At 35.2% G+C, this 25203-nt stretch overlaps 1 protein-coding gene across 4 annotated transcripts in view; it reads right to left on the bottom strand.

Moving 5' to 3' along the window:
• Nucleotides 1–25203, bottom strand: part of Kcnt2 (potassium sodium-activated channel subfamily T member 2) — a 332481-nt gene that overhangs the window by 88451 nt on the left and 218827 nt on the right. For all 4 annotated transcript variants that reach the window (XM_076941300.1, XM_076941299.1, XM_034513149.2 and 1 more), the window contains exons 14-16: nucleotides 24614–24722; nucleotides 1829–1978; nucleotides 76–305 (exon numbers count right to left, since the gene is read on the bottom strand). In XM_076941300.1, coding sequence (XP_076797415.1) covers nucleotides 76–305; nucleotides 1829–1978; nucleotides 24614–24722 — 489 coding nt within the window. The remainder of the gene's footprint in view (nucleotides 1–75; nucleotides 306–1828; nucleotides 1979–24613; nucleotides 24723–25203) is intronic.

The following is a 25203-nucleotide window of genomic DNA, read 5'->3' as shown; positions in this document are numbered from 1 at the left end:
ATTTTTAGGAAAATAGATGTGCATTTGTAATCTTAAAAAACACACTATAGCTAATTCCAGTGAGTTTGTACTGACCCATGCTGGCGATGATGCTGTGGACAGGTAATCTGGAAGGCCCATGATAAAATGACCTCGACACATTACTGTTTCTTTGTTGGTCTTGATTCTTAAATGCTGAGTTTTCTTCTTTGGTAATATTAATATAAAAACATATGTCTGAAGCATTCATAATGTATCGAGGACCTGGATTCAGCAAAATGTTTTTATTATCCTCCCTCCTAACACCAACCAAGCAGACACCAAACCTTAATTTAAAAGAAGAATATAAGAGTTTAAGAATTACAATTTGGAAAAGTTCTTAGCTTTTTGTTCTTTTAAATGCTTATATTTGTAAGAAAATCAGTCAACTCTAAACAAACAGAACAAAATAAGAACATAAAACTAGGAGGCCGGAGAGAGCCCTAACTTTTAACAATCTCACTTTTAAAGGAAAAAAAAAAGCATAAATTCAATTGGTCTTAAACATAACTGTATATAAATGAAAAAATAAAACAATAGAGAATATTAGATTGATTGTCATACAGTAGAGGTAACATTGTTTTATAATTCTTAAGATAACTAATTATATCAAAGCTATGAACAATACGCCTTACCTTGCTCAGAATGTTTATAATAGATTGGAATAAGGGAGACTCGTAAGCAATGTCATGTGAAAACAAGTGATGTCTTTGAATTGCCCTTGCTCACCACCTTTCATACATTCAAGAATGAAACACTTCAAAAGGTTCCTCAATTGTCTGGTCATACATGTTCAATAGGAGAACTTCAAAATTTTTAGTGTAATATTGTTTTAAAATATTTATTATTGATCTTTGGTAATGTTCTAACTTTCAAAATTCACCTTAATACAAAACAGCATAAGGGAGTAAGTCAAATTTCAAAATATATGTAGTAGAAGAATATATATAATTAGCATTATACATAGTTAAATTTGAGTATGTTATATACCAGTTAAATAGAATATATTAAATATCCAAATACATTTCATTAAAATACTTCTTCTTTTTTTTTTTTTTTTTTGGTTTTTCGAGACAGGGTTTCTCTGTATAGTCCTGGCTGTCCTGGAACTCACTCTGTAGACCAGGCTGGCCTCGAACTCAGAAATCCACCTGCCTCTGCCTCCCAAGTACTGGGATTAAAGGAATGTACCACCACTGCTTGGATTTTTTTGAAAATACTTTAATATAGCTGATTTTTTATATAAATTTTAATTCTTTGGGTTACTAATTTAGTATAAAAAAGAAAGAAAAAAGTCTAATACCCATTTCTTTATTTTTTGGAGACTTATGTGTTGTTTTAGAAATGAAAGTGGAATGTCAGCAAGATTAGCCTTGTCCATATAGTGAGTTTGAGGACATCCTGAGTTACATGAGACCATGATTCAAAAGATCAAAAACGGAAAATGTTTTTTTCTTTCTTTTTTGTTGTATTAAATTTCAAGTGTTTCTGTTATTGTAAATATAAATAAAACTAAATATCACTTTAAATTTAATTTATGTAACAAGTAAATTATTGGATGGCTATAAATTCTTAATGAGGTAGGATATTGTAAGGATCTAAGAAATGGTAGAGTAGATATTCCTAACATACTTTCCTCCTGGCAAAAATAACTTGTAGAGGCTACAATGTTTTTAGTTAAAAATGGAACAAAAATATGCTTTAAAAATCTATAAACACATTAAACCCATGAGCACCAGTTTGGAAATCCGTTTAAATGTTTTGATTGATTGGCTGATGACTTAATTCTCCACTGGAAACAGAAACATACTTTTTGTGTGCATGGAAAGAAGCATAGGTAAAGCTCTTCCCTTCATATTCAGCAAAAAATGTACTTTCTTCCAAAACGATATGATAGACTTCATTTCCTGAGCACCTCCCGTACGTCTTCTGCCACTGTTCAGGTGACTGCTGCCCTTCTCTGCAACACAAGCACACACACATACAGGCAAAGGAAAACACAGTGAATGGGTGTGAATATATTAGCGACAAGCCAAGATTGTAAACAATTATAAACACAATTCAAAGAGGTATCCTTATGGGGCTTTGACTAGTATGGTATTACACAAAAGTCCTGACACTAAATTCAACTCAGCATCACATATAACATGGAACATTGATGAATAGTGGGTTGCAAGAAATGGGAGTTTTACAAGACCCAATGTTATCAGTATTTACTCTGACCGTGGCTTTATAAGCTCACAATTGATTTCCTCTCTGAGGAAATGCTGCCTTCATATCTAGTTGTTAGAACGTATTTCATTGTCTCTGTCATAAGCCTAAATTTACCTTATGACATAAGTTGACTCTTGCAGATTCTAATTTACTGTCTTAGAAATTGTGTTTTTAAAGATTCATAATTTACCTTATGACATAAGTTGACTCTTGCAGATTCTAATTTACTGTCTTAGAAATTGTGTTTTTAAAGATTCATTGTGTTTTTAAAGATTATATAGGTATGTATATACATATATATACCTATATAAGTATATATATATATGTGAATTTGTAAAACTGTATGCTAACTTTTGTCCATTTTATAACCAAGGCTCCCCTCAAGCTAACTTTTGTAGAAGGGGCCCAGGAATAGATCTGATATTTATACCATTTCAAAATGCATGTGTTCCTTCTATTCATATGGTAGCATTTTATGCAAGGTCTTTGGGGATAGTTAGGCCAAAAGAGTAAACTGTAGAGTAGATTAGAGCCTTCATCAGTTCTTAAGAACCAGCTAAATTTTTCTACTAGGAATACAACCCAAAGTCAGAAATCTACAACTCAGAAGTGCCTGTCCAGCACTTGGCATGCCACAACCTGGATCATAGAATTTTAATCTACTGAAATGTGAAAGATAAAGTTTTCTTGTATATGAACCACTCATTCTTTCTTGTGAAAACAACTGAAAGTTGACTAAACCGATATACAAAAGAGATGCTAAAGGTACTTGTAGAAAGAAGGCATGTACATTAAGAAAAAACATGTTCTGCCTAATTTTGTAGCTGTCAAATTTTAATTTACATGAAAATCATAATATAATGTCTATATCTCATTTCCCTATTTACTTCAGTATATTTATTTACTATTTCAGATTAAAGATTATAGATTCTACCAGCAAAATCATCAAAAATTAAATGGAAATATATATATATATATATAATGTTATCTCATTGTAATCTCTACAAGATAACTTCTTTTTTTTTGTTGTTTTTTGTTTTTGTTTTTCGAGACAGGGTTTCTCTGTGTAGCCCTGGCTGTCCTGGACTCACTCTGTAGACCAGGCTGGCCTTGAACTCAGAAATCTGCCTGCCTCTGCCTCCCAAGTGCTGGGATTAAAGGTGTGCGCCACCACTGCCCGGCAAGATAACTTCTTAAAGTAAGAAATTAAATAAAATTATCATAGAGTTTTCAAAATCCATTTTAAAGTCAGACTATGCCCTAAAGAATTGCTAAAGAAATGAATTTATCAATGTTTTCAAATTGTCAATTAGCCAAAAATACACACATGTTCCCAAAGTAGAGGTCCCTCCTTCTTTACTCCATCATGAGTTTCTTAATCAAATCTTGGGTTCTAGAATCTACTACCAGATTTGAATCTTAATTTTGCAAACTTCAATGTATTATTAGACTTCCTATTTATTTGAGTTTATCCCTTCTGTGAAAAACAGTACTAACATTATTGTATTAGCTAAAATGATGTAAGCTAAATAAATCACCAGGATGATATTAAATTAAAAATACCCAGAAATCATTGGCTGCCTTTTTTTCTTGTTCTAACATCTTTGTTTCTTCCACTTTTTATAGTTATTCTTAACATATCTGCCAATGTTCAAAAGAAATAGTCCTTTAAAAATTCATACTCTTCAATGTTACTGTATGTCTTTAGAAATAGTGAAAAAAAGGGGAGTATTTGACTACTGATGAATATATTACTTCTAACTACCACTTTTTAAACATCATGATTTAAATCTCAACTGTTCCCCCACAGAGTTATATCTGGGACAATTAATCCTGACTTATGGGACTAATTTGAAGCCTGTGGAAACTTGAGATGGTAAAGTCTGGCAGGCAAACATGGGTTACCAAATATGGGGCTTTGAAGGTCAAGTGTTGCCTCCTTGCTTACTGATCGACCAATGTGTTCAAAGCCTCTGAGTCATGCCACCATTGCACAGATGAACTGCTTTGTGGACTTACTGAAATCTCTCTGAAACCCTGTATCAATTTAAGTCTTTTTGCTTGTTTAAGTTGTTTCTCTCAGATTTCATGTCACTGAAGAAAATGAAATTAAGTACATTAAGACTGATGATGATTATTTGTGGAGAGAATTTCCCTTTGGCCAACACAAATAAAATCATCCTGTGTTTCAAAGAACAATTTGGCAAAATGGTATTTGGCAAAAATAAAAGTCTATGATGAACATCCAGCAATGTTAGAGAACATGCTGGCAACAGATCAGGACTTATTTGAGATACAAAATGATCATAGGGTCAGAGAGCTGTTAGGCGGTTATATTAAAATTCCTTCAAGAGAATCATTAATCTAATTTAGAAGCTGAAATGGGAACATAGTGTGGTGCTGAGGAGAGTAAAAAGTGAAGGGCAGAGTGCAGACCAGCTCCATAAACATTTCCTCCATCATGTGCTTCTCATTTTGCTACTTTATAGCCTTACTTCACCTCTCAGGAAGCATCATCTCATTAGAAACCCCTTTCTTCATGACTTCCCTAAAAGCTTCTAAGAAGTAACCAAGAACCTTTACTTTTTACTAATCATAAATATGTAAAATTTTCTCAATAAAACTCAGGTCATTTTTTGGAAAACAGATATAGCCACATTCTCAACTATGGTCACAGCAGCTTTATTCATTATAGCCAGAAAATGGAATCAACCTAGATATCGCTCGACAGAAGAGTGGGTAGAGAAAATGTGGTACATTTATAGTGTGTACTATTATTCAGCTATTAAAAACAATGACATCATAAAATGTGTAGAGACATCAGGAGAACATAGCAACAGAATCAACTGACCAAGTCTCATAGGAGTTTGCAGAGATCAGGGAACCGATAGGGATCTGATCAAGGTCTGAATATACGTTATAAATGAATTGCTTGGTCTTCTTGTGGGAATTTTAACAGTGGTATCAGAGAAGGTAGGTGGAGGAGTATCTCTGACTTTTTTGCCTATTTGTGGGAAACTTTTCATCCTAGTGGGATGCCTTGTCCAGCCTTGGTGTAATGGTTTGTTTGTGCCTGGTCTTATTGTAACTTGTTATGCTGTGTTTGGTTGATGTCTCTGGGAGGCCTGGTATTTTCTAGAGAGGGATGGTACAGGCAAAGGATATGGGAGACAAGGGAGGTGGGGACAGTGAATCGGGGTAGAAGAGTGAGTGGAAACTGTGGTCATGCAGTAACATATGATAGAAAGATAGATAGATAGATAGATAGATAGATAGATAGATAGATAGATAGATAGATAAACAGACAAAGCAGATGTGGAAATTTCATCAAATAATGAGAGCAATATGCAGTCTCACAAAAGAGTGATTTTGCGCAGAGAAGGTTTTTAGATTCAATTTTATGGTAATTAACAAAATGAAGAGTGTAGTCAGATACTAAAAATAAACATGAATGGTTAAGATTTGAGAAGAAACATAAAAAGAAGAGTTGTATAAGTTTTATGAAGGATAATTTCATTGTAAATAGGATTGTCCAGGAATGCTATATGAAAAGGCCAGGGGCTGAAGAAAATCTGAGCAAGAGATTAGCTGCTGCTGAGTAGAAGAAAGCCATGAAACACATCATCATCATCATCATCATCATCATCAGCAGCAGCAGCAGCAGCAGCAGCAGCAGCAGCAGCAGCAGGCATTTTCCAAAAACACAAGAATGCCCAGTATGTCTAACCAAGAGCAAAGAAGCCAATTTGTCTGAATTGAGGGAGAAAGAGAAGAAATCAGAGACAGTTGACCAAGGAGTGTGCTTTTATAGAAACATACCATTCAACAGATGTGACATTTACTAGGAATGACTTTGCAGCCACTGCAATTTTAAATATGTGCAAAAGTATGCACTTACATTTTATAAAAATTCCTTGTCATTGTGTTAAGAATAGCTTGAAGAAAAACACAGAAAAGGGAGGCTATTTTGTGGGGCCAGCTAGTAATATGACTACCACCAAAGAGTCTTTTGAGCTCATCAACTGGATTGTCCTTTTCCCCATGAATGGTTAACTTTTAAACTAGTCCCAATCTTTGTCTCAACTGCTGGCTCAGTAATATTTACTATGTTATAATAAAGATGAAGAAGCATGTAAAGTTTCTCAGTGGATGAGAATGATAATGGAAAATATGGAAATAGGGAGTTCCATGATTTGGTCAGAATACATAATTAAATTGTAATAGTATTACAATCTAATTACATTAAATGGTTACAAATATTCTGTCAATGTTTAAAGATTTAAAAGTTAGATTTCAAAGCTTTAAATCATTTTTTTCTAATTATGTTATCAAAAGTCTGTGGGGTGGAAATTTGTGATCACATTTACCTTTGAGGTTTCATAAGTTCATGTTTTCTCCTCTCTACTGTAGTCAAGACTAGTCTTTAATTTCTTCTGATCAATATACTCTGCGTTACACCTAAGAATTCATAATGAGACTCCATTTTCCTACTAAGAATCCTCCTTATTGAGCTTCAGTTCATTATTAGTTATTCATATTTATAGTAGTAAATTTACTTCTGATTTCACAGTACTACAATGGAAATTATATTATTGTATTAATAAATTACAAAGCCCCAAGCAAAAAAGGGATAACATATCAATTTACTACTATTATGATTCCAAGATGTGACATTCATATATAACTCAGAGTAAACTCTTCTTTTAAAACTGTGTTTGTAACATCAACATTTTGGCAGCCAAGTACATAGCTTGAACCTGAAAATGGACCCCAGACAGAGTTATTAAATTAACAGGCTGGCAAGCCAAGGACAGGTAAGATTCTGCACAGAGCCTTAACAACCTAAGAGAGAAATTCTAGATTTTTTTTCTACTGGATTGTATGTTTTTGTTCTCTCTCTCTCTCTCTCTCTCTCTCTCTCTCTCTCTCTCTCTCTTTCTTTTTTCCTTCTTTCCTTTCTTTTTTAATTCTTTTTTTACCATGTGGTTTTTATTATTGGCTTTGTAATGTTTTTAAGGTCTAGAATGGCAATTCCTCCTGCGTTATAACTTTTCTTAGTATTGATTTTTTTCTTTCTGGGGTCTTTTGTGATTCTATATAAATATTAAAATTTTTCCTATTTTTGTGAAAAGTAACATGTCTAATTGCATTGAATTTATAAATGGATTTAGGGAGAAGGGTCATTTTCACAATATCAATTCATGTGCATAGTATGTCTTTCCATTTTGTAATGTCTTCCTTCTTATCACAGATGCTTAAAGTTTCCACAGTAGAAAGCTTTCATCTTTATGCTTAGATTGTTTCTAAATATTTTATTTTCTTTTGGAATATTGAATGAGACTATGTACAATACATGTTTCTCGATAATTCTTTCCCAGTTTTCACTAAAATGTTTACTTATAATATTAACCAGCATAAAAGAATTTCTAAGTAAGAGTTTGGGCTATAGAGGTGGTAACTGATTTATCCACATAGGAATTAAAAGTGCATATTATGCATGTTTTTTTGTATGTATGAATTACCTCACTCAGGATAATATTTTCTAGTTCTTTCATTTGCCTGCCAATTTCATGATGTTCTTGTTTTTAATAACTGTGTAATATTTTATTATATAGATGAATCAAATTTTCTTTACTCATTCTTTTCCAGAGGGACATCTAGGTTGTTTCCAGTTTTTGGCTACTACAACTAAAGCTGCTATGAACAGAGTGGAGCAAGTGTCCTTGTGGTATGGTGGAAAATCTTTTGGGTATATGCCCAGGCGTGGTATAGCTGGGTCTTATGGTAGAACTATTCCAAGTTTTGTGAGAAACAACAAAATTGATTTCAGAGTGGTTATACAAGTTTGCACTCCTGCCAGCAATGAAGGAATCCTGCTCATGCTCCACACCCTCATCAGTGTGTGTTTTTGCTTGAGATTTTGATCTTACCCATTTTGATGGATGTAAGATAGAATATCAGAATCATTTAGATTTCCATTTTCTGATGACTAAGACATTGAACATTTCTTTAAGTGTGTTTCTCAGTCATTAAATATTCCTCTGTTGAGAATTCTCTATTTAGAGAATTCTATACCCTATTTTTAATTAGGTTATTTTGGTTTGTTGGTGAATAATTTCCTGAGTTAGCTTGGTATATTTTGTCTTTATGCATTTTGAATATTAGTCCTCTGTCAGATACAGGGTTGGTGAAGATCTTCTCCCACTCTATAGGCTGCTATTTGTCCTACTGATGGTATCCTTTGCCTTACAGAAGCTTTACAGTTTCATGAGCTTCTGTTTACTAATTGTTAGTCAGAGTAGCTGAGCTATTGTTGTTCAGTTAAGGAAGTTGTCTTCTGTACCAATTTGTTAAGGTTATTCCCCAATTTCTCCTCAACTAGATTTAATGTATCTGGTTTCATGTTGGTCTTTGATGCACTTGGACTTGAGTTTTGTGCAAGGTAATATTATGGATCTATTTGCATTCTTCTACATACAGACATACAGTATGTGTTCACTTTTAAGTGAATATTAGCCATAAAATACAGAATACAGACACTGCAAATCCACGGAGCCAAAGAAGTTAAATAACAAGGAGGGCTCAAGGGAGGATACTTCAATCTCCATCAGAAAGGGAAATGATGAGGAACTGGGGGTAGCCACAGGAGGATCCCAGACACCTGGGAAGTGAGAGTCCCCAAGAATCCAAAGGGGGGTGACATTAGCTGAAATGCACAGCAAAGGGAAGATAGAACCCATAGAGACCATCTCCAGTAGATAGACAGTTGAGGGATGGGGCCACCCACCCATCTCAAAATTTTTAACCCAGAAATGTTTCTGTCCCAACGAAAGACAGGGACAAAAATCTAGAGTAGAGACTGAACAAAGGGCCGCCTGGGGACCACCTCACCTGGGGATCCATCCTGTCTGCAAATACCAAACCCAGACACTGTTGCTTGCTTTTGCCAAGAGGAATTTGCTGACAGGAATGTGATGTGGTCTTCCTTGGAAGTTTCTGCCAGCACCTGACCAATGCAGATACAGATGCTTGCAGTCAACCATTAGATTGAACTCTGGGACCCTTTGTGTGTGGGGTGGGGACTGGAGGAAGGTCTGAAGGAGTGGAGGGGGATTGAAACCACACAGGAAGGAAGAACAATGTCTGTTGGCTGGACCGCCCAGTTCTCCAAGGGACTAGAACACCAACCAAGGAGCGTACAGGAAAGGATCCATGGCTCTAGATACATGGGTAGCAGAGGATGGCCTTATCTGACATCAATGGGAGCTGAAACCCTTAATCTTGTGGAGGTTTGATGCTGGTGAGGCTGGTGCAGTGGGTTGGGAATGGGTGGGTGGGGGGAGAACTCACATACAGGCACAGGGGAGGGTGAGAGGGCAGATGGGATGAGGGTGTGTGGAGGGGAAACCAAGAAGGGGGATATCATTTGAGATGTAAATGAGTGTAATGATTAGTAAAATAATAATAATAATAAAGAAATGAGTAAAAGATAAATAAATAAATAAATAATAAATAAATAAAATAGAACTGAAATATGGACAGATGGAAGAAACTAGGAAGGAGAGAAGGGGCAAGGAGGAAGAAAATGAGGTTTAGCGAGTACAGGAGAGAAAGAGGGCCATGGGAGAGTGAACAGAAATTGGCAGAGGCAAAGGATTAGCAGTGAGTGGGAGCAACTCTGAGATATCTCAGAGACCTGGAATGGGGAAAGTTTAAGGAAATCTATGAGGGTGACTCTTACTGATACTCATAACAATGAGAGACCTGGAACCTGAGTGGTTACCTCCTGAATCAGGCAGGTCTCCAGTAGAGGAATAGTGACATAACCTCCCCATAAAACTTTGGATCCAAAATTTGTCCTGCCTACAAGAAGTGTGGAGACAAAAATGGAGAAGAGACTGAAGGAATAGCCAACCAAAGACTGGTCCAATTGAGACTCACTGCATTAGCAAGAACAGATTCCTGACACTCTTAATGATACTTTGTTATGCTTGCAGACAAGAGTTTAGCATGACTTTCCTCTGAGAGGCTCCATCCAACAGCTAACTAAAACAGATGCAGAGACCTACAGATAAATATTAGGTGAAGCTTGGAAGTCTTGTAGAAGAATTGGGGGATGGATTGAAGGACCTAGAGAGGATAGGACCTCCATAAGAAGAACAACAGAGTCAACTACCTAGGATTGTTGGAGGCTTCTAGAGACTGAACCACCAAACAAAGAGTGAGCATGGGCTGGACCTACATCCCCGGCACATATGTAACATATGTGCAACTTGGTCTTCATGCGTGGCTCCCAACAACTGGATCAGAGACTCACTAACTGTTGTCTGCCTGTGGTTCCTGTTCCCTTAACTGGACTGCCTTGTGTGGCCTTAGTGGGAGAAGATGTCCTTGGTCCTGCAGTGAGTGGATGTGCCAGGGTGAGTTGGGACCAAGGAGAGTCCTACCACTTTTCAGAGGAGGGGGAGGCTGATATTGGGATGTTGAGTGAATAAATAAATTAATTAAAAGAAGAAGGAAACTTGGTGGACAAGTGACTAACAACAAATATCATTATCTTTTATATCTTGTTTGTGGATAGATAAGTCAGAGAAGCTAACTCTTTAATGACCTCACATAATCTGGTCAACATGGCTGCCTAAGCCAGACTTAAACAAGAATAATATCAACAGACAGCTTAACACAGAATGGTGGAAGCTTAGAGAACCTCAAGTCCTAGACATAGTACAGCAGGCAAGTAAAGAGTGATGACAGTGGGGAAGAGTCTCCATCAAGACCAAAAGCAAAACAAAAAACAAACAACAAAACCACCACTCAAATTGATTGATCAACACTAAGTAGGCCATTCTGAGAGAACAAATAACATAAAAGTTACATTTGGACTGAGCATGTTGTGTTTATAGATTTTAGAATACACCACACACACACACACACACACACACACACACACACACACACACACACTGTCCAGATACTGTGAATACAGTAAAAGAATATAATCTAGTTTTGATTAAAGGTTCAATGAAATTTCTTGTTTCACATACAACATCTTGAAGTCTTACTACACAGTACCTCTGACTCTGTGTCAAAATTGCACTGAATTATTCAATATGTTCACATTTTTAAAAAGACTAAAATCTCATTCATCTGGTAATGTTGTATTGCTTAGTCCATATTAACAAGTGATAGAATTTGATTTTTAAGCCACGTGTTTGCTATATATGTGTGGAGCATGCTTTCATACTGAGCAACTGTAAGGGTGGCCTTTGTGCCTGAACCACTGCCTGTAAAGTTAGGAAGTGTAATCATTAATGGGCATCTATCTCTTTTATAATAATGCATTTACTGTTTTAAATAAATATGATAGTAATAGCTACATTTTTAGTGATTTCAGTGTGTTTTGTCATTAAATTAGACAGTTAAACACAAGACACACATTAATAAGGGGACAAGCTTCACACACTGTCCCCTGAGTTATAGATATGCAATTATTGGTATTATTCAGCCAAATTATTTTCACAACAATAAAAAGAAATTTTCACAAAATATCCTTGACAGAGTAATCTATTTTAGTAGCTAACATAAGCTTTACATGTAACTGAAAATTTTGCCTTAGGAAAAATGTCATATAAGTTCATTTTTAATTAATGAAATAAATCCTTGTCTATTTGTGGACAATTAAAAGTGAAATGAAAATATTTATTAACACTATATTGATTAGAGGTAGATTTTCAAAAGTTTTATATGAGTAACCAAATATTTACATGTAATTCAAATCAATTAATTGTAGTTAACTCTAACCTCCTCAGATTTAATATCATCTTAGTTCTATACTTTTATTTGAAGAGTTTACAGAATAATCTAACACACATGACTACATGATTCTCTGAATTTTTACTATAAAGTGAAAATATGTAGGTATTACAATCTGAGCTTTATTTCTATCATGCAACAGTTATCTATGATTTAATCACTGTTGGCTCAAAATACCGTTATGACAAATAGTAGCCTATGACATTTTATTCATACTGATATATTGCATGCCGAATGGGGTGCCTTAGATTCCTAAACAATTATGATTACAACACAAATAGCCCTTAAATCATTCTTGATAGTTGGTTTCTAGAAAGTTTCTCAGAGATAAATCTTCATCTTAGAGATAATCTTAATAAAGACACAACATATTCCAGGAGGGGATGAAACATTTAATCTTGTAGAAATCTCATTGAGATCAGTAAATAAACAACTCAAAGGTTTCCATAAGTCCCTGAAAGTAAAAAAAAAAAAAAAAAGTCACTAATGACTTCTACCAAAAGGGAGAAAGAAAGAAAGAAAGAAAGAAAGAAAGAAAGAAAGAAAGAAAGAAAGAAAGAAAGAAAGAAAGAAAGATCCTGTTTCTGGAAGAAGCTCAGGCCAAATATGGCACCAAGAAATGGCACACAAAGCTTGTTGAGCTTTTTGCAGCCTGTGCTTTGCATTCTATGCTGCCAGCTTTTGTGAGCTATCACCCCTGCTTCAGCACTTTGGATGATGCATCTGTCTTTGAGTCATCTCTGCTTGTATAAGTATCCCCTCACCCTAACTCCTATAACTCCAACCAAAGCTCTTTTTAAGCAAGTTTGAATTTGGTGGCATTCTTACTTTGGCCTGTCACCAGTTTCCTATCTGAGGTGAGTGGAGAATAGAAATAGAGTTACATCACACTAGTTCGCAGACAGACTTGATGACATGTATAGTGTTCAATATAGAATGAGGGTTGGTAAGACTTCTACAGGAACTAAGTAACAAAACATGACCATACAGCTCATTATAGTCAGATTTGTTTGTGCACTTCTGCTTGAAAGCAGAACTTCAGCTATTTATATTTTCAGACACCAAAACAGAAATCTCCATTCCAAGACCAGAAATGTAGCAGAGACTTTATGAAAAATGATAATTGATTTTCTATCCACTAGATGGAACTAAAAAGCTGTTTAGGATTTTTACTGCATATGAGATACAATTGCTTAAGTTGGAGGGAATCAGAAAAGGCTACACAATGTAACTTCCTCACATACAAAAAACCTCATAATTAAAGCGATCAAACTCAGTAAGGAGTTAAAGTGATCAAAAGTTAGATGTTCACAATTGACAGGTTGGCTAAAATTCACCAATATTATAGTTGATTTCTCCTATGGTATTTTAAATTAAATTTCTGTTAATTATTGAAAGAATAAAATAAATAAATCCTGACAAATTGGGCAGAGGATTTTATATAGTTTTAGAACTGTCATGTGAAGGAAAGAAATGAATTTGTCCTAGTGAAACTAGACATCATAGCTCACAGCCATCATTTTCTTATATCTTATATTTTAAATCTGCACTTCAGAATCAATATATATTTAAAGTCAAAATGAACTGTGTCTGTATTGGCTCAGAGCATAGATGTGCTCTTAACAAAATACCAACAGTTCAGCTTCTGTTCAAGCACTTCACTTATTGTAATATGGATGCCCTGCTGCTGTGTCTGTACCTTCAAATTAGTACACTATAATGAATTCTACAGGAAAATTACACTCAACAACCATTAACATGATATCTAGGGGAAAGGAACCTTGGGAATTTTCTATTGTTGCTATTTAAGGTTAATAGTTTTTTTTTTCCCCTTTAAAAAATAACTGTAGCTAGGAACTTTTGCTGCCTTCTGATGTCACTGAATTTGTTCTTTATTTTGAAAACTCATCTTACCATAAATTTATTGATAAGAATAAATCCATTAGCAGAGATTTACAGCACATTCTAAGCCCACACACAAAGGATCCGTTCCATGGTAGAGTCCTTGCTGAGAATGAGTGAGGTCCTGGATTTAATTCTCAGTGCCCTCAGAGGTTTAAAACTGCTGAGAGTCTGTGCTATATATCATGCTGTTCACAAATCAGAGCCCTGCCTTTGTGAGATAGGAAATGAAAAAAAGTATTTCAGAAGACAATCCTATAAAAACAATTTATAATTTTCTGCATCTCTTTTATCCACAAAGCAAGATCAGTGAATTGAAAGGCAACTAAAGTTATGTTTAGACTTTAATGGATTGACTGTAGAGCCAAAGGACAAACTTTTGAAATTTAAAATAAAGGAAAAAAATTGGTAGCCACCAAAGAATTTTTAACAGATTACCAGATCTGTCCAGTTGGTAATGAGATTGTATAAGTGATTGTATCAGTGACTACTAATTTAGTTACTTTATAACTTCCTTACTTTCCCCAATATCCTGCTCTCACTTTTTCCCAGCTACCCCTTTACTGTTTACAACCCAATTTGTTTAGATTCCAAGTCTAGGTCCCTATAGGAGAAAGAATATATGTTACTTTCCTAAGAAGTTTTCTCCACCAGGAATTTCCCTAAACTTGAGAGTGCTCTTTCTCTATTTAGGAGAATTTTCTACCCTTTATGATTTGCATTTAACCAGACCGTGTCAATTCAAAAATCTTTATTTTTTCTTTTCTCAAAATGTCTTATGTTTAATTTTTTAATCTTCTGTGCTGTTATGTCACCATGTATTATGTCTCTGCACTTGTATTTAAAATATTAATCTAAGACATTAGCTTTTATAATATGAAATTCTTAAGAAAAGATGAGCAATAACACCTCTAACTTCAACAAGTTTTATTCATTTATTAATTCTCTTTTCATTTTTGATCATTATGATAGTAATAATTATATTCATTTTGAGCTCTTTTAATTTCAAGATTTATTTGATATGATCTTCTAAGAAAAACATTCTTTATTTCATATATATATATGTAATCATATATATATATAATTTTCATTTAACTGAGACTATAAAAAAACACCAAATCCAGCCTATTTTCATACATCTACTCCATTCATGCCCTAATGGATATACTAGAAGAACTATACCCAATATGTTGTTATTCAGCAAATAAAAAAATTGTATTTTAAACCTGTGAGTATTGGATATTGAGATAATAAAGGATTTATTTCTCTTTGAAGAGCATCTTTAAAATGGCTGGTCTCAGTTCACACCGAAACAGAAGGGAACAGGCTATTTAGTCTAAAGAGTATCAAGACCCCCATGTATTCTCACTATTGAGGGCCAAGGCTCAATTCAAAATTGCTTTGCAGAAAATATACTCCAGACATTTAAAAGAAACATGTAAAATAACCATATTTTAGGGGTACGAAATCTCAGTGGGTAAAGTGCTCGCTTCAAGAGTATTACGATGCCACTGAGACACCCAACCTGATAATTTAGGTCAGAAAGCACTAGGGTTAGTGGGAGATCTTACCCAAAAGCTAAATAAAAGTACAAACAAATAAAGGATTAATGTTCAGAACATACAAATAGAAATATTTGAAAATTTGGGAGAGTCAAGAAGCATTGTCCACTCCCTTTCATGAGATCCTGACTGTCCACCCTCAACATTCATCCTCTATTAGAAGTATAGAGAATAATTTGGAAAATTTTCCTGAATTCTGGCCCATAACTCACTATTTGTTAAACATATTTAAGTAAATTATAATGCTTTTCCCTTAGTCTCTTTCCATGGGTTCAGATAGAAATCTCCTTTTATGGCACAAAACTGACACAAATTCAGAGTGGTCTGATACATGTTAACTATTGGTATGAATAATGAATCCTTGTAGAAAGTAATGAATATAAAATATATGATTAACTTTGTTATTGTTTTACATTTTGCATTTTCAGATACTAACATTTAAAGCCATTTAATAGATGAGCATTTTTAATTTGTGGGTGGTAACTTACTAATTTCTTCACGTAAAACTCTTCAAAATTGAATTAAAAGACATAAAATACAAAGTAAAAAAGATGTAGAGGACTAGAGAAAGACAGCTGGCATTGATCTCTGCCCTCTCCGTGCACACACGAAGAGAGACAGATGATGATGAATGAATGGATGGGTGAATAGATAGATAGGCTACTTGTATTACTCAAACACACACATACATGCACACACAGATACACATGCCAACACACACACACATCTACACACCAAAAAATCAATGCTATACTAAGAAAAATCTTACCATATTATTATTTCAAGTGATACACTCCTAATTAAAAAATAACATTAAAGCAATGGGTGAGTGCTGAAGTGATGAAGAAGAGGAATGCTTCTTTCTTAGGTCTTTTTAGGAAGAAGGTCACTATTTTCCTTTTCTAGGAATCTTCAATACCAGAGCCTGTTGGGCCCGACTTCTATTTTTGCACCATCTGAAATATCATGGCTGGTACTTTCCTTGACACTACTTACTTTTCACCTCTCAGAAACCCAGGGAAAGCTCTCGTCTCTTTTAATATCTTGATCATGAAACATGAATAATTCATGTTTATAATATTTATATTATAATATTCATGTTTAATAATATTTCTTGATCATTTTCAAAAAAAATCTCGGGAAGGAGTGAGTTAAATGTGTAAGGTTCACAGAATTCTTGGAAGCCAAGATTAAAAGAATCCCATTAAGCATATCCTTTATGTCATTCATCCAGTTAATGCCAAAGGAACATTATTTAAAAGAGCTTCTCAGATATGGGATGTGGAACAGTTGAAGGGTGGTCTGGGGTTGGGGGGAGGGATAAAATCTGGAGTGTAGAAAATAAATAAATAAATAAATAAATAAATAAATATTTTCCAAAAATATATGTAAGGTAAAACATTTACTTGAATTATTTTATAACCTAAGAGGTAACAATGTAAATACCTGGCACAAAGGGCATAATACATATTTTTGACCAGTATAGTGAAAAATAACAAAATTCATTGCAAGTTTATAAAAAAGAATAAATCACACTAAATTGTGAAGTTTAGAAATATCCATAAAGAGAAAGAACCTTTAATATAACAAAATCTTCCAGGAAGAAGAAGCAGTGAATTTAAGGCATAGGGAACCACATTTTAAAAAGATACAGAAGGCGGAAACTACAAAGTATATTTAGTATATGTTATTTGGAGAAAGTGCTATACACAAGGGAACCATGGGAGATAAGGAGGTAAAAATAAACCAGGACTCATGCACAGAATGCCTTAAAGACATAAAATGGAAATGTTTCAATCTCATTTGTCGATGACTGCTAAACTATTAGAGGCTCCCCATGCAGAGGACTGCAAAGCCACTATTCTGTACAGATTTCTCAAAATGTGTTCCACAGGAGGCCTCCAGTTAATTTTTTATTAGTGTACTTCAGAAAACCTCCCAAGTAAACACATGGACTGATAGATACTTAAAATAAAATGCCATTCTGTTCAAACTCTCATTATACATTAGCCCATATAAAAGAAAATTTCCAGCATATTTAAAGAACACATTACTTTCCCCTTCTCCATTTAGAGTTCCACACTTAAAGCTCCAGTGGCAGTTGTTTTTATTTGTTAGTCTTGGGACAGAGCCTTTTGTAGCCTAGGTTTTATTTAGCATTCCCAGTAATATGGAGTGTTGCTCCCTGTTCCAGATCATCCTGCCTATGCCTCCAAGCATCTGAATTGCAGGTATGTGCCACCAAAACTGAATACTTCATTATGTTATAAAAGGAATGGATAAAGAACCACCAGGCACAAACAGAAAATACTGTGTCTCTTAACTTTTGTGATCAAAGGATCACATTTCTGTGGGAGTGCTTAGAACTGGATACACACTGGAAAACAAGAATAGTTTGTGGATGGAATCCCAAAGAACCCACCACACTCACACCCCCTGACCATGTTAGGAGCCAAATGGTGCCCTCTCTTAAATCCACATGTCCTAGGCTCGATTTCTAGTAGCCCAAGGCATGGCTGCATTTGGCAATCAAGCCTTTGGGGACGTGTTTTCATTAAACTGGGACTGTTGCAATGAGCCCTGATCCAAGTTGACATGTGTTCTTAGAAGAAGGTGAAATGTGGGCACACAAAAAACAGCAGAGTTGTGGGCTCATTGAGTAGACACCATCTGAGGAGCTAGCAAAAGGCAATCAAGGAGACTGAGCACTGAATAGGCCTTCTGGCTTCGAGAACTTCTAGAAAATGAATTTCCTCTATTTACAGTCTTCAGTTGGTTGTATTATTTTATTAACATTTTTTGCTATTATTTTTAGTGGCCAGCGATGGTCACAATTACACACACAAACAGTCCACACACAAGAAGAGGAGAGAGAGAGAGAGAGAGAGAGAGAGAGAGAGAGAGAGAGAGAGAGAGATCCAAATTATTTATAAATGCTCCTCGACCTGTAAATGAGTTTTATATTTATGGCCTAAAAGTCATGTAAGGGAAGCCAACAGAAGAGCTTATCAGAGCTGAATAAGTATGTTGGGCCCATTTAGGTCATTAATGAGTTTTGTGAGGTTCTAAGTAAAAAACTAAGTCCTAAGAATAAGTGTTTGCCACCGAGCTCCTGTTGAATACTAGAAAACTACACACTACCTGAGCTGGCCAGCGGGTCAAAATGAAGCAGTAAATAATGAGTCATGAGTCCTGGTCATCAAAAAGGCTTATTTCTTCACCTTGTTGCAGCTGAAGTTCAGCATACTGGCAGTGACATGAAGCAGTCACTGGAAGGGTGATTCATGATGGAACCCTCAGGAAAATCACATCAAAATGCATAGGTGGGATCTGAGAATCAGATACCTTTTAAAGCTATATCACATTATTATTTTTGAAAAAAAAAAAAAAAAAAAAAAAAAAGGTCTCATGTTGCCAAGGCTAGATTCTAAGTTGTTATGCAGCTACAGATAGATATGAACTATTATTGATCCTCCTACATCTACCATACAAATGTTGGGATTACAGATGTGCACCAATGAAAGCCTTGTAAATTTGAAATGTGATGTGCTGTGGATAGAGCCCAGTTCTCCATGCATGCTACGCAATCACTCTGGCAGCCTAGATACATATCTAGCAAGTAAAGTTCAACTTTCATATGCTGATTTAGATTAACTGACATACTGCAACCAACTATATTCAAAACTCAAGGTGTGTGTGTAAGAGAGAGAGAGAGAGAGAGAGAGAGAGACAGAGAGAGACAGAGAGAGAGAGACAGAGAGAGAGACAGAGAGAGAGACAGAGAGAGAGACAGAGAGAGAGACAGAGAGAGAGACAGGAACAGAGAGACAGAGAGCAAGACTTTAAAGTGAAGTCACGGTACCCCTCACTGTCATTGGTACTCTATTCTAAACAGTGAACTATATTTTCCAGATTTCGAAATGTAGTCTTCTGTCACAGTTTTGAGTGTGAACCTTCCTATGGAGCTAAAGATAGTCCCTTTGAGCTTTATCTCCCACCCTTTTCCTCCTTTCCTTTCTGGCAGCCAGGATGGTAATTATAATCCCTATTACTTTTGAGAAACTTTCTCTTCCACCCACATGGCAGCTGATTCCCTGGGCTCTCTGCAACAAGCTCAGGAAAAGATAGGGCTGCTCACTCATTTTCTACATTTCTCATTTCCCTCTTTCTTTTCTTCACTCCCTGGTGGGTTTCCTTGGGCCTTTTCCTGGAGTCAAAACACTGGATTCTCCTTTTTTTTCTCATGGGTGTTTGAACATAGTGAATGTGTGGGTGCTTGTGTAATATGCACAGAAGTCGACTTAAGGAAACTGTCTCTCTTGGGGTCATTAACCTACTTCCTGAGTAAAGAAAAGCTGCAGGCTCTGCCCCGCCCCAGTAGCAGAGTCTCCAGTGGGGCACAGCAAGCATCTTTGCCTCTATTTGCTTTAGTGTTTGCTTTATACAAATGAGTACTTTCTGAAAGATTTTTTGGAGTGAACTCTCCCAGACAAAACAGATTAAAAGCCCTTCCAAATTAACTTGAACAAAGCGATTAAATATAAAATTGTCACTTTTCTTTTTTACTACTGTGACATATTTTTTAAGTCTATCAGCCAGGAATTCTGTTCATGCTCTCTATGTATTCTTTTCTGTTTGCCCATAAGAGGAAAATGCTTGCAGAAAAAATAAAGAAACTAAGATGGGTCTTGCATGCATCCTGTGAAGGTTTGTGATATATTTTAGATCGTTTCCTTGGGACAGTTTCTAGTATTTCCTTGCTTAGGGGTATGTTTGTCAGGGTTTTCCTTTAAAATTAAAAGTTTTAAATTGCAGCTAATAAATATCTGGGAAAGGGATATCAAGAAGAGAGTTGTTCTGTTTCTCTTCTAATTTTCACCCACTCTCATTAGCACATATTGTCAGAAGGGCAATATTTACATATTTTCTTATTGCAGTTTCACAGTATCATTTCTTCTAAACTTAATATTGGAGTTGTTTAGAAAGAACATTTTAAGTTTTGTTTATCTTTTTAATTTTTCATATGTTTCGACGAGGACTCCTGGTATTTGCTTTATTTCACTGGTTAAAATAATTTTGTTACTTATTTTTTTAGCACTATTAGAGAAACTATTAGTTTGGACCTTGTGCCATTTTCTTGACATCTTACACAACACAAGTCCTTGTTTTCTGCTATCAGAGTTGCTAGGTTCATGTTCTATTTTATTCTACCACAGTCCTTAATTAAGATATCCCACTTATAAGTGGATATCAGACATAAACTACAGGATACCCATGAAATACTCCAGAGATCCAAAGAAGCTAAACAAGAAAGAAGGCCCAAGAAAGGATGCTTGAATTACACTTAGAAGAGGGTATAAAATAATCATAGAAGGCAGATGGAGGGAGAGAATTGGGTCGGGGAGGGAATGAAAAGGGAATGGGGTGAATGTTCAGGATCAGCTGTGAGAGACAGGAGAGAGGCCCAGAGGTCAAGGGAATGAATAGAAATTTGCAGCTGGTAGAAGTTGGGGGGTGGGTGGGACATCTCTATGATATGCCAGAAAAATGGAATGAGGAGGCTCCCAAGAAGTCTGTGTAGGTCACCATTGCCAAAACTCATAAAAATGGAGATAAAAGGAACATGAAGAGGCCACCTCCTTTAGCCAGGCAGAATCTCCAGTGAAGGTATAAGGACACCAACCAACCCACAAAACTTTATACCCCAAATCTGTTCTGTCTACAAGAAATGCAGGGACAAAGATGGAGCAAAGACTGGCAGAATGACCAGCCAATAACCAGCTAAACTTGAGACCCATCCCATGAGCAAGCACCAAATCCTGGCACTATTGATGATACTCTGTTATCATTGCAGACAGGAACCTTGCATAACTTTTCTCTGAGAGCCTCTACTCAGCAGTTAAGTGAAACAGATGCTGAGACTCACAGCCAAACATTGGATGAACCTTGTCTACTCTTACAGAAGAGGTAAGAACAAAGGGCCCCAAAGGGGATTACAACTCCACAGGAAGATCAACAAGTCAACTAACCAGGACCCTTGGGAGCTCTCAGATATTGAGCTACCAACCACAGAGCGTATACAGACTGGAACCAAGCCCCAGCATATATGTAACAAATGTGCAGCTCAGCCATCATGTCAGTTCCCCAACATTTGGATCACAGGCTGTGCCTAAAGTTGTTGCCTGTCTGTGGAATCCATTCCCCTAACTGGGATGCCTTGTTTGGCCTCAGTGGGAGAAGAGGAGCCTAAACTTGCAGAGACTTCATGCTCCAGGGTTGTGGGATACCCATTGGTGGCCCCACCTCCAAACAGGAGTAGGAGAGAAGAAGAGGGGAGGGACTAGGTGAGGGAGAATCAGGAAGAAAGCAGTGATCGAGATGTAAAATAAATAAATAAATAAGTTAATGGAAAAAATAACCCCAATATCCATTCCCTTTGTATCAGAACAATATTGAAGAAGAAGGCTAAAGTTCTTCCTAGCAGGATGTCATTGCTGCTAGGCTCTCTTGAAACACTGTGGAAATTTTCATATCATATATTCTAACAGAGATATACAGCTGTATATCTGTGCCTATCTGTATCTATCTATCTATCCATCATCTTCATAAAAAATCACGTGATTATACTCATAGGAAATGCCACAAATTAGATGAATGTGAGAAGACGAAAGCCATAAATTTTTAAAATATGGCAGGATATTTTGAGAGGACAAAAGAAGATAATGTTAGTAGACAATTAAAATAAGGCAGATAACCTGGATGACATCATTATACCATTGCTAAGCCGTCATTTGAGAAGTACACTATAGCTACAAAAAGTATGTGACTACAGCACTGAGAATAGTGTGTGGAACTGCTTATGCTATTTTTTGCAACTTTTCTTCTTTTGGGCAGTCCTAAATTATATCAAGTAAAAAGAAAAGAAAAGAGGTTAAAAGCAAACTTTTAATCTAGTATTTTTCAGTCTTTCATAATTATAGATATCATTTCCTCCAGAAAAGATATTTGCCTCATGAGGGATTTTTAAATTTGGTCCTTTGGTAATTGTGTATTTGCTTTAATAAATGTATAAAGATTAACAAAGTAAGATGTAGAATTCTTATATTAGTGCTTTCATTCTTTTGAACATATGAACTAATAATATTCAGGACAGTATCAGCCACAAGGGGCAGTAAGATGCTTTAGTAGATATAGGAAGTTGTTTCCAAGCCTGACAGCCCAAGTTCAATACAAACCTGCACTGTGCTCACAAATTCAATTAAAGTAGTAAATGCTTATAAGCAAAAATTTTATGATGTTTTTCCATATTCTATTTATATTGAGTGTTTCTCTCCTATAGTAAGTTGTCCATTATGTATACAACTTTCCTCAAGAACATATGCAGTTATATTTTTATTACACACCAAAAGATACAATATTATGCTGAATATAATTATCCATGAGTAAATGCAAGCCAAAGATGCAGTGAGGTGTCATCATGCCCAACTATGATAGTTGGGAGCAAAGGGAAAGTTTAAGCACTGACGAAACTGTAATCAAATTGGAACCTGATAAGGAGCTAGTAAAACTCAAAATATCATAATCTATTTATAAATTTTCTAAGAACATCCAAAATTACACACATAGTGACCATATGATCTAGTAATTCTACTCTTAGATTTAATAAACTCTAAATTAATAAGGGCATAATATAGAGGCAACAGCAGAGTCTTTCATAGTATTAGAAACAACCTGTATGCTGATCCTTGGTTAAACAGAAAAATGAAATATGAACTCTCCTGTGCTGGGATCATCTCAAATGTAAGAATACTAGTCATTGTGTGTCATAGTATAGTTGGACTTTGAAAATGTAACTCTAAAATTATGCAACCCTGTCCAGCCACATATGTCACATGGAAGGGTCTAACACTGACAAAACAGCAGAAACAGGACTAAATTATATGGCTGGTCAGGGCTGAGAGGATGCAGGGAAATTGTTAATAGGTTTGCTCTAATTAAAGAAATGCTGATTTCAGATAATATGACTGTATCAAAATACTCAACATTAAACATTACTCGGTTCAAATGATTTTTCTGAACTTTGATTGGATCAAATTGGAATACATCTTGAAAACAAACTACTCAACTCATGAACTCTTTACCTTCTCCACTGCAGAGATTAAACACATGTAAATGTGCAGAATAGAAATATTTCTATTAAGAATTTGTGAAAATTACTCCTGAGGGAATCTTTATCATATAAGCAGAACCAAAATGCAATTAGAGAAAAGATAGTGAAATTGCCTTTAAAATACCACTGGGTACTTACTGTTTTTATATTAGTGACTCCTATCTACCATAAAGCCTATGAAAAAATATTTACTCATTTTGAATCTAGTTGCTTTAGTAGTTCATTTAAATAACAACTATTTAACTTATTAAAAACAAGAACAAAGACAAGCAAACAAACAAACACCTTGAGCAAAAGCACATGGTAAAAGTTAACTAGACAATCATGATTTTGCCTGGAATATGAAGTAATATGAAGCAAGACACATCACAATATAACATTTGTGTTCTAAAATTAAAGCAGTATATTCACTCTCCAATGATTTTGCTTCATGCAAATCAAAACAAATTTTGTATATATGAAATGATAAAAATATGCAAAAGAATATCACACTTTCTAATGACATTGCCTTATCTCATATACCTTGAAATGCACATAATCAGGTTTACTTCATTATATATAAATATTAAATACTAGAAAACCACAACGTTGAAGTCAATTGCATCATAAGGCTTTAGTATAAATTTTATTTAAGATCTTACTACTATAGAATCCCTCTGGTAAAGTTTTATTTACTGCAAAAGTATTAATCATGGAAATGGTGTTGAAAATTAGAATGTAGATCATAATTATTATATCAAGATTAATGAATTATAATAATAACAAGTAAGAGCAAAACTATTTATGTCTTGGGCCTCTAAAGAAGTACATATGTTTCCAATGTTGATAAAGTAAACAAAACCAAATGTAGACACAGATCTAGTTGTACATCTTTGCTTACTGCAGCTCTAAATCACAAAACTACTAGTTATGTTAAGAAAAAAAATATACTTACTGCCCTCTAGAGGTATGAACCAGTAGTGTAATGAGTGTAGATGTTGCTGGGCATATACAGTTTAAAGCTAACATGGCGTATTTAAACTCTTCTTCACAAACAACATGATCTGTTTGAAATAAAATAGGTAAATTAGAATAATTTACCTTTTGAGGGTAATATGTTTAAATATGAAAATTAAAACAATGAATGAAACTGCAGAAGGCTCAGTTAAAAACATACTTATTTTAGGGTCATTTTTACAGGTGCAGTGCTATCCCCAGAAATTTATATGGTAAGACAGAGTGCCGGAAAGTGAGTTCATGTCTGTGCTGGGGGCCATAAAGATTAAATTCTAATTCTCTCCTAACACAATGGGAAACTCTGGTAAAAGGCGGAAACTGCTCATGCAAGTGGAGCAGCCACTGCTCTGAAATACATTCTGAAAAACGTTTCAGAGAACCACAAAGCATTAATCTTCAAATTTTTTATAATATACAGTAGGCTATCTGACTAACAGTAGTAACATGTCTTATACTATCAGAGCCACAGTAACAATCTTGAAAAATTAATATTAAAATCAATTAAAATAAAATGTACACTGTCAATAA

The sequence above is a fragment of the Arvicanthis niloticus genome, chromosome 10 (assembly GCF_011762505.2).
Source record: "Arvicanthis niloticus isolate mArvNil1 chromosome 10, mArvNil1.pat.X, whole genome shotgun sequence".
Classification (NCBI taxonomy): domain Eukaryota; kingdom Metazoa; phylum Chordata; class Mammalia; order Rodentia; family Muridae; genus Arvicanthis; species Arvicanthis niloticus.
The sequence above is the reverse complement of the archived record's forward strand: the minus strand, read 5'-3'. Positions and strand labels throughout refer to the sequence as shown.